The sequence below is a fragment of the Poecilia reticulata genome, linkage group LG18 (assembly GCF_000633615.1).
Source record: "Poecilia reticulata strain Guanapo linkage group LG18, Guppy_female_1.0+MT, whole genome shotgun sequence".
In the NCBI taxonomy this organism is placed as follows: Eukaryota; Metazoa; Chordata; class Actinopteri; order Cyprinodontiformes; family Poeciliidae; genus Poecilia; species Poecilia reticulata.
In genome coordinates this window covers 6,055,601-6,071,051 of record NC_024348.1, presented here as the reverse complement: position 1 = coordinate 6,071,051, position 15,451 = coordinate 6,055,601, and the positions used below count along the sequence as shown (strand labels likewise).

The 15,451-nt window shown below is 39.3% G+C and overlaps 2 protein-coding genes across 2 annotated transcripts; both read left to right on the top strand.

Annotated features, from left to right (window-relative positions):
- Positions 1-1,786: 1,786 nt before the first annotated feature.
- On the top strand, positions 1,787-14,866 carry LOC103480269 (uncharacterized). Its single transcript, XM_008435160.2, has 3 exons — positions 1,787-2,456; positions 2,526-2,795; positions 14,794-14,866. The coding sequence occupies exons 1-2, from the start codon at positions 1,941-1,943 to the stop codon at positions 2,757-2,759; spliced, it is 750 nt and encodes a 249-aa protein (XP_008433382.2). The 5' UTR covers positions 1,787-1,940; the 3' UTR covers positions 2,760-2,795; positions 14,794-14,866.
- Positions 13,857-14,902, top strand: LOC103480245 (uncharacterized). Its single transcript, XM_008435127.2, has 2 exons — positions 13,857-14,576; positions 14,647-14,902. The coding sequence occupies exons 1-2, from the start codon at positions 13,893-13,895 to the stop codon at positions 14,878-14,880; spliced, it is 918 nt and encodes a 305-aa protein (XP_008433349.1). The 5' UTR covers positions 13,857-13,892; the 3' UTR covers positions 14,881-14,902.
- The last annotated feature ends 549 nt before the right edge of the window (positions 14,903-15,451 follow it).

Below are 15,451 nucleotides of genomic sequence, written 5' to 3'. Positions count from 1 at the left end.
ATTACTTTACACTTTGGCAGTTTTACTTCAAAAATGGCAAAAGATACATAAAAGCTACACTCTTTTTATATAGTGTATACACTATTTATAAATAGCTAGCAAAGTGAGGGAGAAAATCCAGCAAAGAAAAGTCTAATTCCATGAGCTTAAATACTGAAGAGTGTGATTATAGGGAAGATGTAGCAGCTTAGCAGGGCGCAGCTGGAAGTTTAGACAAAATAATAATCTTTCAAAAGGGCCGTAAATGAAACATGCAAGCATTTGCAGTTCTGGTTTGTCATGATCCTTTGTTCTGGTTGTCAGGACTCTGGCTGCAAGTGTTTTGTTAGACTAAGTCTGGTTAAAACAGTACAACACGGAAATACATTATGTTTAACTGGTTGTCTGACGACAGCATTTATGACATGATTCATGCTGTGTTTGCTCTGAATGGATCTTCTTTGCATTTGAAAGACATTCAAGATGTTCAAACTGGTTACTGATTATCCAAACAAAAAGGACGGACACACAGAAGCTTAAAACTGACTTCATATGCACAGAGTGAGATTTAAATTCACGGTAAAGTCCTGAATCAAGCTGCAACCTTTACCGTTCAAAGATGATGAATGTCTACTGTGATTTCAAAACAGCCAAAATGTTACTTTTATTTTGTTATTTTTATTTTTAGGCTTATTTAAACATTAAGATGTTTATAAGAACAAGAGGTTTAAACAAAAAAAGAATGTTATTTGTGAAAAATTATGGGAAGAAAGCATATTAGTAAATATAATGACAAGAAAAATATCATGTTTTCTCACAAATAAAAACCTTTGTGTTAATATTTTATGTATTTTTAAAAAGATTAGTCATTTTTTGTCATCTTAACCAAAGTCCAAGGATTGTATTGATTGTATTGTATTGTATTGATTAATTGTCACATAATTAATACATGACAGTTAGTAATGCACATTTACACAAATAGAAGCCAAGGGGATGTGGAAACATTACATAAAGTGCATAAATAAAGTGTTCTAACGGGTGTTGGAGTTTGGGGTGTTTACACTGTTCAGAGTCTTTTTGAAACACCAGAAAAGACGAAACAAAATAAGTCACTTTAGGTTATTTTATGTGGTCTTTACCTAAGAGTGTTATCAAGTTCTTTCTGTTTTTTCAGGGAATCCAAAGAGTACATGTAAGCAAACCTTCCTTTAGGCATGATGGACGACTTCTTCCCAGAAGGTGGCAGTAGTGTGGCAGTTCTCGAACATACAGACTCACACAGAGAACAGTCTATAAATAGATATTTCCTAAATTTCAACAAGTACTCCTTGACAGAGGGATTTCTATTTATTAATTTACATGACGCTTCTCTTGGTTTGCTTGTCAGAACTCTATAACGCAGGTTCCACACATTAACCATGTGGCTCAGATGTTGAGCTCCAAATTAATCATTTTTAATTTTTATTTTTTTTTTATTTTTTTTTTTTGGCGGTTTGGAGAACTTTACTGAGAAATACATTGTTTATTTGGTTCTTATCAGCTTATCGCCTTCATAACGTGTTTTTTATCTGGCCCGTAATGCGTGTACAACCCATTTTATCAGACACAATTTTATATCGTCGTTCCATTGACCAACAGGGTCCTGATTCAAGATAGACTGGGAACAGGAGAGTAGAAAGTAGCGTGAAAGTCTGTCACATTGCATTTTCCACACCCATCTTTCCTCCGCCCACATCTTTAAAACCCGTGCCGCTTCTCTTTCTCCTCATTCGTCCCGTCCTGCTGTCATCCTCATGGCGTGGATCTCTCTCTCTGTCCTGGCTATCTTTTTTTTGCCTTTTGTCAGAGGCGATTTGGTAACTGCAGCTTTGGGCGACACGGTGAAGCTGTCATCACAGGTTAACTGTGGAGAGGGAACCGCGGAGCTGGTCAGGAGGCTGAGAGATGACTCCTCTGTTCGGATGGCCGCCTCGGTTGACGGAGTTCTGCAGCCGGTAGAAGAATACAGTTTACGGCTGAACATCTCCTCATCGGGTATTTTCCTCAAGAATGTCAACTACAACGACAACGGACATTATGAGATCATCTGTGGAGGCAATATGCGCATCATCCAGCTGAAGGTCGTCTTTATCTCCAGCATTCCAGCGGCTGAAGGTGAAACAACAAAACTTTCCTGCTTCTCTTTAACTCAGGATGTGAAGTTTGTTCAGTGGGAAACTAACGGGCAGCGTGTGATTAGAGTGGATCACTTTGGTAACGTCGAATATGGAGGAAGATTCACAGACCGTGTGTCTTTGTCACCGGACTGGCGGTCAGTGGGGGATCTGTCGCTGATCCTGAAGCGGGTCCAGCTGGAGGATCAAGGGGATTATTACTGCTATGTCCAGAAGGACTCTGAAGAGAGAGGAGACCCTGCTGCATGGAGACTGAGGGTCCAGCAGGAGCGACCGAGCATTAAAACCTCCACCACTCAGCCTGTAAGTATAAAACTTGGTGCTTATTTCATCTTTGCTCATATATGTTTTAATCATATCTCTCTCCTCCAGCAACTCACCCAAAGACCCCCTGCGCATAAGGAACCTTTGTGCATTGACATTCCTGTCTTCATTATCATTACTGTCTTGACTCTGGTGGTTTCTGCTCCTTTGTGTATCTGGATTGGATGGAGCCTTCGGTCTCATAAATCAAAGGAGGTGGAGAACTGTCTTCGTATGAAATGCTGGAACAGAGAAGGCCGCTCTCCAGACCAGGAAGCCTCAACTGGCCTCTTCACCAAATAAATTAAAATAATCTGCTGTCTGTTTATTGTATTTTATGTGGAGATTTGCGTTTTTCAATAAAACATTTAAGAAAGATTTACAGTTTTCATGATTCACGTCTCCCATTTTTTCAAAATGTTTATAAAACATACTAAAAAAAACTAAAGCAGCTGCTCCAAGTTACTGTTAATAAGCAGGTAGATAATTAGATCAAGATTTTCCTTATTTTTGTTTTGTCAGCACTCTCACACACAGAGGTCTTGTGGGTTTTAGTCAGAGGAAATAGCTCAGTTCTGTGTTTTTTTTCTAAGAGGTAAAAGCACATTCTAAATCAGGAACTCCTGCTGCTGGTAGGCTGACCGTCACTGAGAAAAAAAGTCACATAAGATGATCACCATCACAGCAGCACCAGTGGTTCTATGAACCTGGTTTCATCTCTAGGCCAAATATAAAACCTTCTGTGAGTCTGACTGTCTCTGTAAACTCCCCCCTCTCTCTCTTCCTCTGAAGCAAACTCAGCCTTGGCAGATATCCACTTGGGTTCTCATTGTGACCTTATTGCTGCTCTCCTTTATTTGTGGTATCATTGTAAATTAGGCTGCGATTGTGTGAAACTGTACGAGGGCGTAAAAAGCATCTAGCCTATATACTGAAGCAAATATCAAGTAGACGGGTTGCTGGTCATACAACCATCATGACATACCTGTCAAGTCTCCCGTTTTGGCTGGGAAACCCGTTTTTTATGCTGTGCAGTGTCTTGACTCTTCATCCATTTTAAGCTGTAACTCTCAGACATAAATAAAGATCTCCCTCACTTTTTTAAAGATCAGGAGCAGACAAATTATTTAAAGGTGGGAAGTATTGTATGAAGCACTTAGAAGATGCCTTCATCTTGAAAATGTGGCTCTTAAATTATTTTATTGTTGTTGGGTTCAATCTTGTATTTTTTTTATGTTATACTCTTTGCTTTTGGTTCATTAGTAAAACAACAGGTATTATCATGCAAATACAACATGTAAATAAGCAATAAACTTGTGTCCACCATTTTCTGCTTGGCAAGTGTGAGGGACATGGACTGAGTCACGTCTCACACAATAAAACATCAAACATGAGGATGGCATTTGTTTGCACACAGCTCTCCAGTTAGCAGCCACATCAGAATGTTAATAAATTCTAAGATGAAATTTTAAGTAAAACTAAATAGTAGCAACGATGTCAGATATATTTAGGTTTAAAACATTCAGGCCAAATGTATAAAATTGAAGGGAGTCAAGGCTGTGGCAGAATCAAAGGTGCGGCACGTGTGGAAGAACAAAAGCCGGCTTAGCAGCTTTCGTTTTGTGGCTGAAAGGATCTCAGAGATGCCTAAAGGTACCAGTTGTCACTAAGGTGACAACTTGTCAGAGGCAACCAAGAGAGTGTGCCATTTTGCAAAGTTGATAGTCTCTAGTGACCTGCTATAAAGACCCAATATTCTGTCTTACTTTCTTTTCTTTTTTTTTTCTTTTTTCTGCCTGCCTGCTGGTCCCTTACCCTCCTGCCTCTTCTTATTGCATCATCACCTCATCTACCCAGCTCGTGTGCTTGTGTCAGTAAGTGAGCAAAGACCAGAGGGAAAATCAGTGTTTATGTTGGCAGTTGAAATACGAATAACGATGAGACCTCAAAGACAACGAGCCAGCTTCTAATTCACATGACAATGGGCTATAAAACAATATTTTATGAAAAGACAGTTACGATGATAAAAAGGAGGCTTAATAATCCAAAGTGAAAACAAGAACGATGAAGGGATATACGCAGGCACGTGCAGAGGGGGGAGCTGGGGGTTCTTGAGCACCTGCCCTTTTTGTTCCTTGCTCCCAAGTGCACTTTTGGTCAAATTTTTTATTTTTTTATTTTTTTATTTTTATTATTATTATTATTTCCTAAGCCCTCTTGTGACACATAAAAACATGTGCTAAAATTATTTTTCTTTTTTGTATAACAATAAATCGGTCACCTTGTTACCTTTGACCTTTTGCCCGTGACGCATGACGCAGTTGCCTCTCGCGCAGTGCGATAAGGCGGCTAACTGGAGCTCAACGTAGCGAACGTTCCAGATTACAGAACAGTTTTTGGTGAATTATAAAAAACGTTTTTGGTGAATAAAGTGGAGTAGACTTGCTACTTGTCAGATGATGGAAAACGTTGAAGTATCGTTTCTGCTTCAGCTCAGAGTCGCGGTTTAAGCCGAGAGGTAATGAAATACAACAGACACTGACGGGCCTCTGCGTCTGAATTTCTCTGAAGAACTACTGAGGGGAGGAGACAACCAGGTGAGGAAAAACTGTTCTTATCTATCAATTCAGTATTTCTATCATACAGATAGAAATACCTGTATGATAGGTATTTCTATCATACCTATCATACCTATCATACCACAACGTTTATTAGCACATATCATACCTATCAGGTATGATAGGTATGATATTATTAGCACATATCATACCTATCATACAGGTATGATAGAAACCTATCAAACCTATCATACCTGATAGGTATGATATGTGCTAATAAACGTTGTGCTATTAGCACAACGTTTATTGTTGTGCTCATAGCACAACAATAAACGTTAAAGTTTATTGTTGTGCTATTAGCTAGCTGCTAGCTAACGACTTTGCTAGCAAAGCAAGATAGCTAAAAAGCTTCTCCCCTGTATCGTTAATGATATCAGTCATTCTTTAGTATTTATTATGCAATAGGGGCACATCGCCCGTCCAAAACCGATCATCTCCATAATGGATATATGTCCGATCTTTTAATTTCCTTTACTGCATAATGTACATTTCATTTATTCCAGCGTTAGGTAAATGTATTTTGAAGGAGAATAACACTTAAATAATTGTCCAACAAGGATATTCATTTAGAATTAAAAATAACTCACCCTGAATTACCATGATAGATATAATGAATGTAATAAAAGTGTCATTAATGAAGGGAAAAAAACTCAACCCAGACTTTAAGTTTAGGGTCTGGTTTGCAGAGTGTGAAGTTAAATTTGTTTACTAATTATTCAGTGGGAAAAAAAAAACTAACCTCAGTTAAGTAAAATACAATGATAATGATTATAATGATTCCTTTAAAAAAACAAAGTTTTGTTTAAAAGACTTTTTTTAATTAATTAACTCATTTTTACCAAACATAAATATTTATTTGCACACATCAGAAATCTTTTGTTTTGATTTTAGGCCCTGCTCAAGACGTCATGCAGAATGAGCAAAACTTTGAGTCACAAACAAAAACGTAGAATAGCAAGAAAAGATTTATGACAAGCGCAAATAAGTTTGTTTTGCAAAAAAAAAAAGTTAACTTCATGAGTCAAAAATGCGTGATTTAAATGTTTAAAAAAGTTTTTTTTTAAGCAAAACTCAGTAGGCTTTTCTCATGGTGACATGCATTAACAATTCAATTTTTGCTTTTGTTTTTTTTTCTGCAGTTCCACGTTAAAGTTTGATGCAGCTCTGCTTTCCTGAATGGACCATCTTCATCTTCACTGCAAGTGTAACAAACAGGCAGCTCTTTGTTTTATAGATTACAGTACAGTAAAAGATTGCATTGTGCCCTTGTTTATATTTTAAATAGTGTAATTCTGTAAAGACAAAATATGTCTGGTGGTCCAGCTCTGATTTACATATCTTGCTAAATTGCGGGTTTGAATATTGCAATACTTTCCTATAACAAAATAGACCTGCAGAAAGAAATTACTAATAAAATATCTTACATAGGCATAGTGTTATGCTCTATATAGAGATGATCGTTCGGTTTGATTGTATGTCACATTTTTGTAATTTATCATTGTTTATTAAACTCTGACAGCTGAGTGGCTTTGTTAATATTCTGTCCTAGAATGCGATTAGATGTGCCCTTTTTTTTGTTGTTGAGCACCTGCCCCTTTAGTGGCCTCTGCACAGCCCTGTTTATCAGCTAAACCCAAAGTGGGAGGAAACTCACCATTAATCATCCCTGTCCTTGTATTTTGCTGCTTCTTTTCTGAGAACAGACAAACTGGCAGTGCACCAACAAAACTAAACGGGCGACTTCCGCAGCACTCAGAGATGAAGTTCTGGCACCTTTATTTATAAAGCCACTAAAAAGCCCATTTGCAACATTTACGGCAATCACTCAGGTAACCACATAAGCAAATATGTTGCATGTAGTTTTTACCCATTTAGCTGCCTCGTCTATCTCTGTTAACAGAATTAAAATGATATAAAACATTGACTATAACTGCTTTGTACCCCATCAGCTGTACATCAGCAAACTGTTCAAGGACATAAATCATGACTCATTCAGACATGTGCAGCGCCTGCAGTATGACGTATAGAAAGTTAGAAACAGAGAGCGACAGACGGGAATATGTGATGAATAACAGGGAAACTGGTTAGGCAGCTGTAAACAAGTGTGCTCAGAGCTGCATTTTCTTTCCCTTGATGAAGGGAGAATGTAGGGAAAGAAACGGAGCCAGAAGGACAAGAGGGAAACTTACATACATATATGTATGTAAGTTTAGTTGATTACTGTAACCGTGTCTAGGTCTGCTTAAAAAATGTCTGTAAGAGGTCTACTAAAGGTCTATGGCCCCTTTATGTGCTTGAATTGTAACATAGATATAAAGCTTCAGTATTTGTTTATTGAGAATAACATTGCTATTAGATTTTATTTAATAATTTCAGCAGAATTAAATAAAAGAATTTGATGAAATTGTAGGCTATATTTAGGATTTAATTAGGAAGTTTGCTTCGTAAAAGTGCAAAGAATCATCTTCCCATGATGCTTGTTTGTAGGGCTAATAAAAGCATACAAGGATAGACAAATGGACAAAATGTTTTAATGCAATCAATCAATCAAATTTTATTTGTATAGCACATTTCAGCAGCAAGGCATTTCAAAGTGCTTTACATAATTAAAATAAAAACAGCATGTGACATTGAATAAACAGTGAGAAAGAGAAAGAGATTTAAAAAAAGATAAAAACATTAAAACCCGCACCCCTTTTAGATCTTCAGTTAAACATCGTTTAACTGGGATTCTAACCCTCTGGGACTTTAGTCAAAAACACCGTTTGACCAGGACTCCAACCTCTAGGTTTTTAGTTGAAACGCCGTCAACTGGGACTCTAAACCCCGTGGGACTTTAGTTAAACGTCGTTTAACTGGGACTGTTTTCCGGGGGGCTTTACATCATTAAAACGTAGAAAAGAAATAAAAAGAAATTAAAAATATTAAAGACATAAAAACATGGAAACATCAAAAACCCGCACTCTAACCCTAATTTAGCCATAAGCAACTCTAAACAGGTGGGTTTAAGTTGAGATTTAAAGGCACCCAGTGTTTCAGCTGTTTTACAGTTTTCTGGAAGTTTGCGCCAAATTTGTGGTGCATAGAAGCTGAATGCTGCTTCTCCTCGTTTGGTTCTGTCTCCTCGTTTGGTTCTGGTTCTGGGGATGCAGAGCAGAACCAGAAGATCTGAGGGGTCTAGACGGTTGGTACAGCAATAACAGATCTTTAAGGTATTGTGGTGCTAAACCGTTCAGTGATTTATAAACTAACATCAATATTTTAAAGTCTATTCTCTGCAGGCTGATAATGATAGCTCACCTTTTTTTTTTGAGGTTTTTTTTTGGTTTTTTGTTTTGTTTTTTGTTTTTTTCTAAGGTATTATGAATGAACTGGTGTTTTAGCGCACTCTGATTTTCTTTTTTTTTGTATGTGGTTGTTGTTTTGTTGTTGGTTTATTTTCTCATGGAGAAAATGCTGTGTTTAAGAAGAGCAACAATCACGGAAGAAGGTTACTATGCACAACCCAGGAAGGTTAGCATTCACCCTATTGTGGGTGGGTTGAAACCAAGTCTGCTAAAGCTGGAGAAATAACTCCATATATGGGTACTTGAATGTTCTTCTGGAGGAGATGAATATGGCATAACCGCCAGAGCTTCTTGGTCGCTTTATGCAACACAACCGCTTATCATCCCTGTTTTACATTACGTAAGGTTTCCTCTGCCGGCAGACCAAAGTATCCAGATTTAGTGTACGACCATATCTGTGTGTCTGGATCGGTCAGCAGACGTCCAAGCCGAAGTCAACAGTTCTTGTGTGAATTTGTTGAAAAGCAGGTAACTGACCACAACGTGTCACCAGATCTAATCATTAACATAAACCCTCACGTTTGACTTTGTTTCTAAATAATGTTTTTTTTTTCTTTGTCATGATGCGAGGGGGAAAAAAACAACACACAATGCGAGTCCGCAAGCAATTTAGAGGAAATCATTTTTTCCCCCAACACACAATTGAAACCCTGTTTGATCACTACGCTTCACATTTTGTGATCTTCCACCATTTTGGTATTTCAGGCATCTTAACATGCTGTGCCTTTTTTAACGAGGTTCTGAAACCCTCTAGAAAACAAACAGGCCCACTGCATGATACACAGTTCACTACCTAGCAGTGGCCTTCAGGTACTTTTCTGTGTTCATCTTTTAATGCCAAGCTCACTGTGGAGTCTCAATATTAAGCTGGGCAATTGTAAAAACAAAACTAAGATCAAGTCCTGTGGCTACTTTGATTTGCAGATAAGCTATTGCGCTATTAGTCTGAAAACACTGAGAGGAATGATGAGGAATACCAGGTGTTGGTGCATCACAATTTGTTTAACTTTTTTTTTCTTTTTCATACTAATGGGTCGATTGGTCTCTCTAAATTCTCCCTAGGGGTGTGTGCATGGTTGTTTGCCCTGTCTGTCTGTCTTTTCCTGCAATAGAACCTGTCCAGGGTGTATCTCACCTCTCACCTGTTGGCCGCTGGAGATAGGCACCAACACCCCTCCTGATCCCACTAGGAGTGAGGATGTATGGATGAATATCAATGGGTAAACTTGGCACCTAGAAATTAAATTTTGGTGTTCCTCGTGTGTACCTAAATGTTAATCAATTACCAACTTAATCAGATAACAAATGAAGTCATGGAGCCTTTAAGCTCCCATATGCCAGAGGCAAACAGTTGATTTACCTCCTCAGGGGGTCCTAAAGTTGCGCAGAGACTGGGTAACAAGCCATTCCCTGTAATTCAGATCTGTTGATGCATTTAAGCATTGAACTACAGTAGAGATTTTTGACTAAAATGGCATGTATCTTGTTTCCTATGCAGGAGTGTATGGGAGAGTTGGATCTTTGTGGCACATCATATTCAGTTATTAATAAAAGGCAGCTCTAAGCAAGTGGGATTTAGCCATGATTTAAAGGAGCCCAGTGTTTCGGCTGTTTTGCAGTTTTATGGAAATTTGTTCCAGATTCGCAGAGCATAAAAATGGGCCTCTAATTCTGCGGTTGGGATTTTTTATTATTATTATTAGTTGTTTGATTACTGCTGTTTTTAAAGGCTGTGGGAAACATTTGATGAGAGAGGAACGAGTTTACTATTTTTACAGGTGGAATGACCTTTTCTTATAGCTTCCATGTGAGCCTGGCGAGATGGGGAGCCTGCCTACACAAACTGAGAAGATTTAAATAGAAAGACTGTGAAATTTTGCGGAGAACCGCGTCCATGTATCACCTTCCGCTTGCACTTCTGCTTTGTGTCCACGTTTCTGGGGTTATCAAAGCCGAGGAGCAGCTCTGAACAGAAACGGTTGTTTTGTCGCTCTTCTGGAATGCCGCCAGCTCACAAAAATATGTGCAACAGTCCAGGACTGAACTTGCCACTGCTTCACCTTCAACGCCGCAGCGCTGGGAAAACATGACTACTTCCTCCTGTCCTGCTGTGTTATGTCAGGGATAACTCTCTTTGTTCTTTTGGAGATTGTGAGAACCGATTTGGTAACTTCAGCTTTGGACGACACTGTAAAGGTGTCATCGCGAGTGAGGTGTGGCGAGGGAAACCCCTGGTTAGGAAGCTGCGTGATGACTCCTCTGTTCGTGTGGCCGCGGCAGTAATTACCTAACTTCCTTTGAGACTGGATAACTTTACTGAGAATGTCCCACTTTATAATGCCCATGTTAGCAAAATAAAACATTTTATTTTTTTTTAAAAACTGAAATCTTGTCTGTTTTAGTGCCATGTGTCAGTCTGGTCAAAATGTTTTGCTATGGAGCAAAAACAGACAAAAGCTAAATACATTAAGCTAGTAGTTGTTAGCTGCCTACTTCATGGTTAGCAAGTGTAATCAGCTTAGGTGAAGTTTATTATAATGTGATACATTTCTGCTAAAGATTTTAGAGCAACTTATTTGTTGTCCTAAAAGTATCTGCCATTATGCATTTGAACATATGGACTTTTTTTTTCACCCCTATGTTCTCCATTTTTTGTACTAGAAAGAGGATGTTCAACATTTGCACAATTTTCTTTTCAAAGGCTTCAAAGGATTTTACAATAATTATCTTTCCTTCATATTATACCGAGTCAAAAAACAAGAACAAAATGTGAATAAAATCATTGCATGATTTGCATATGAACATGCATTTCAGCTGTGGGTAAATGAACAAAAATACTAACCAAGTTCTTTCTGAGTCAGCTCTGACTACTGAAACTGTGGTGGTGTCTATGGCAACTACAGTAAGTAGAACCCTGACTTTCACATGGAGGAATAGATCATGTTTCATTGGTCAACTATACAGGTGTGGTGTGTTGCCGTTTTTCTCTTCAATAAAAACTGAACAGAAAGGTTCAGTAAAAGACATATGTGCCTCCGTCTTGTTTGAAGAAGCTTTACTCCGTAACATGGTGTCCTGTTGTTCACAGCCACTGCAGCTGCGAGCCACAGGGACTGCAAGGTCAATAAAACAAACACCACCCAGATTAACAGCTTCCAAATGCTTGTGCTCTACAGTCAATGAAGCAGCAATGACTCCTGTAGAGTTAATAGAGTGAGTAGCATGTCACATAGGTCTTGTGGTTAGAGTGTGCAATGTGAGAAAAAAAAAAAAGAAAAAAGGCACTGGGAAGCGAGCCAGCCCAGTCTCTGCAAAGTTTTTTTTTTTTTTATCTTCTAAACAACCAAACTACCTTTTTTGTTTTGCACTGAGAAATCTGAGCCGAGGGTCCGTCCAGATCTCACTAGTTTCTGTTGTTGTGACGACAGACGAAATTCTGTAAATCTTGATCTGATTCACATCAACAGAAATTTAATTTTGTCTTTATGTCAGCGCAACAACCCAACTCAGCAATGTGACTCCATGTGAAAGTCAGGGTTCTACTTACTGTAGCTGCCATACACACCACGACAGTTTCAGTAGTCAGAGCTGACTCAGAAAGAACTTGGTTAGTAATTTTGTTCATTTACCCACAGCTGAAATGCATGTTCATATGCAAATCATGCAATGATTTTATTCACATTTTGTTCTTGTTTTTTGACTCGGTATAATGACTGACTCAGTTTCACTTCACTGACAAATACAAAGCGTGATGGAAAAGAAAAAAAAAGAGTCTTGTTATTGCATCATCATCCTCTCAGCCTCAGGCGGCTGAGCATTACCATTAGCTGATAGCTCAGCATGGGAGCCGAGAGCAGAGGGACTATTGCTGCTGGCAGTTAAACAAAATAAAGTATGCCTTTATTTCTTACCATCTTCAACGTAGAGCCTTTAAATCCACAAAATAAAATCTGAATATTTTTCTAGAAAACTCTGGTGCTGAGCCTTAAGTTTAAGTTAAAATACTTCCCAAATATTAAATTCCTACATATCTATAGGTTGTCAGCCATCCAGGACATGGACAAACAAAACCAAAAGAAAATACAAAATTTATAGCAACTTAAGTTATAATTTAAATAACACATGATTTGTATTGAAAACCACTGCAATAAATCAATATTTATGAGGAATTTTATTAAGTGGAGTCACTCATTAAAACTTGTTTTTAGTCAGAACCTTAAATTGTTGTAAAGGTGTAGCAGAGATTAGATCTGTGACTCTTAACCAAACTCATATCTAAGCAACATTTGAATCTTAGTTAGACTTCTATGGGTCTCAACAGTTTGTTTCCTGAGAAAAACACTTTTGTTATTCATTGCTACTTACTAGTCATTTTTGGTGATGTAGCTTTGATGTAACACAATAAAAACATTTTTGAACCACATTTTACGTTACATTTCATTGTAACTTTGCCGACCCCCCCTTAGCCCCCCCCAAAAATTGCTCTTAAAAGATTTCCCTGTTTATGGTCCCCCAATAATGAGATGGGATTTACGCCCTTGACAACAACCTGAAGTAAATGATTGGAGCATTATTAAAAAAAGGAACACTGAGACTTCAAAAACGACTAGTCAGCTTTTAATTCACATGGCGTCGGGCTATAAAACAATATTGTACGGGAGAGTAGAAAAGACAATAACAATTATATTTTGAAAAATGAGCTTCATAATTCAATCTGAAAACAAGAAAGACAGTACATGTGGCCTTTCAGGAAGTATGTGAGGTCACCTTTTTGTAAGCATTTTTATTTTTACAAGGCAGAGGAAGAGCTCGTGTCCAGTAGGGTACATTTGATTTGCATGATTCTGAATTAAGCTCCCTCAGTCCAAAACATGACTGTCAGGTTAATTGGTCTCTCTCAATCCTTCCTGAGTGTGTGTGTGTGTGCGTGTGCGTGCGTGTGTTTGTGTGCGTGTGCGTGCGTGTGTTTGTGTGTGTGTGCGCGCGTGTGTGTGTGTGTGTGCATGGTTGTTTGTCCTGTCTGTCTCTGTGTTGGCCTGTGACAGACTGGTGAACTGTCCAGGGTGGACCCACCTCTCGCCCAAAATGTTCACTGGAGATAGGCACCAGCGACCCTCCTGACCCAACTAAGGGACAATGGTGTCAGAGGATTAGAGGGAGGGAAGATGGATGGACGGATTAAGCACATCAAACTGAAATTCAGACCTCTGTCCACATTGCGCTGAGGAGCCTGTATGTGAAATATCTTGGCATGATGTAGTGAAGTGCCTCTGGTTTACCACATCACACCGCTTCCTCCGCCCACACATCTTCGAAGATGTGTTACTTTCTTAGAAAAAGGAGATCACACATCTTCTCTTTCTAAGAAAAGATGTGTGATCACCTGACCACACATGTGTGGGCGGGTTTTAAGGGTTAAAACTCGTGCAGCTTCTCTTTCTCCTCATTCGTCCCGTCCTGCTGTCATCCTCATGGCGTGGATCTCTCTCTCTGTTCTGGTTTTCCTTCTTTTGCCTTTTGTCAGAGGCGATTTGGTAACTGCAGCTTTGGGCGACACGGTGAAGCTGTCATCACAGGTTAACTGTGGAGAGGGAACCGCGGAGCTGGTCAGGAGGCTGAGAGATGACTCCTCTGTTCGGATGGCCGCCTCGGTTGACGGAGTTCTGCAGCCGGTAGAAGAATACAGTTTACGGCTGAACATCTCCTCATCGGGTATTTTCCTCAAGAATGTCAACTACAACGACAACGGACATTATGAGATCATCTGTGGAGGCAATATGCGCATCATCCAGCTGAAGGTCGTCTTTATCTCCAGCATTCCAGCGGCTGAAGGTGAAACAGCAAAACTTTCCTGCTTCTCTTTAACTCAGGATGTGAAGTTTGTTCAGTGGGAAACTAACGGGCAGCGTGTGATTAGAGTGGATCACTTTGGTAACGTCGAATATGGAGGAAGATTCACAGACCGTGTGTCTTTGTCACCGGACTGGCGGTCAGTGGGGGATCTGTCGCTGATCCTGAAGCGGGTCCAGCTGGAGGATCAAGGGGACTATTACTGCTATGTCCAGAAGGATTCTGAAGAGAGAGGAGACCCTGCTGCATGGAGACTGAGGGTCCAGCAGGAGCGACCGAGCATTAAAACCTCCACCACTCAGCCTGTAAGTATAAAACTTGGTGCTTATCTCATCTTTGCTCATACTATGTTTTAATTCTCTCTCTCTCCTCCAGCCACTCACCCAAAGACCCCCTGCGCATAAGGAACCTTTGTGCATTGACATTCCTGTCTTCATTATCATTACTGTCTTGACTCTGGTGGTTTCTGCTCCTTTGTGTATCTGGATTGGATGGAGCCTTCGGTCTCATAAATCAAAGGAGGTGGAGAACTGTCTTCGTATGAAATGCTGGAACAGAGAAGGCCGCTCTCCAGACCAGGAAGCCTCAACTGGCCTCTTCACCAAATAAATTAAAATAATCTGCTGTCTGTTTATTGTATTTTATGTGGAGATTTGCGCCTTTCAACTCTAACTAAAGCTGGAGTTTTCTCAATAAAACCTTTAACAAAGATTTACAGTTTTCATTGTTCATGTCTCCATTCTTTCAAAACAACGTATATAAAAAGCATTATAAAAAACTAAAGCAGCTAAGTTAATGTTAATAAGCGTATAGTTAATTAATTAGAGCAAGATTTTCCACATTTTGTTTGGCAGTCCTTTCACATATAGAGGTAAATAGAGGTTTTTCCTCTGTGTGATTTTACCTCTAGAAAAACACCTGTAGAAAGGCCCGGCGCCATGGGCGGGCATTGGGGGGGGGGGCATTACCCGTCCAAAGAGTCAGCTGTGCCCCCTGACCCCGCTGGACTGGAAGCTGTTTCTTGTTTTTACCTCAGAGTTGCCAACTCTCTGTTATTCCTATATCGATTTGATACAGTAGGGGCTTCCGCACTTCCCATATCCGTGTCCTCTGTCACTTTTATCAGCAGCTAAAATTGTTTAATCCGTTTTTAACAAGTCGTGTCCTGGTTTTCCGAGCC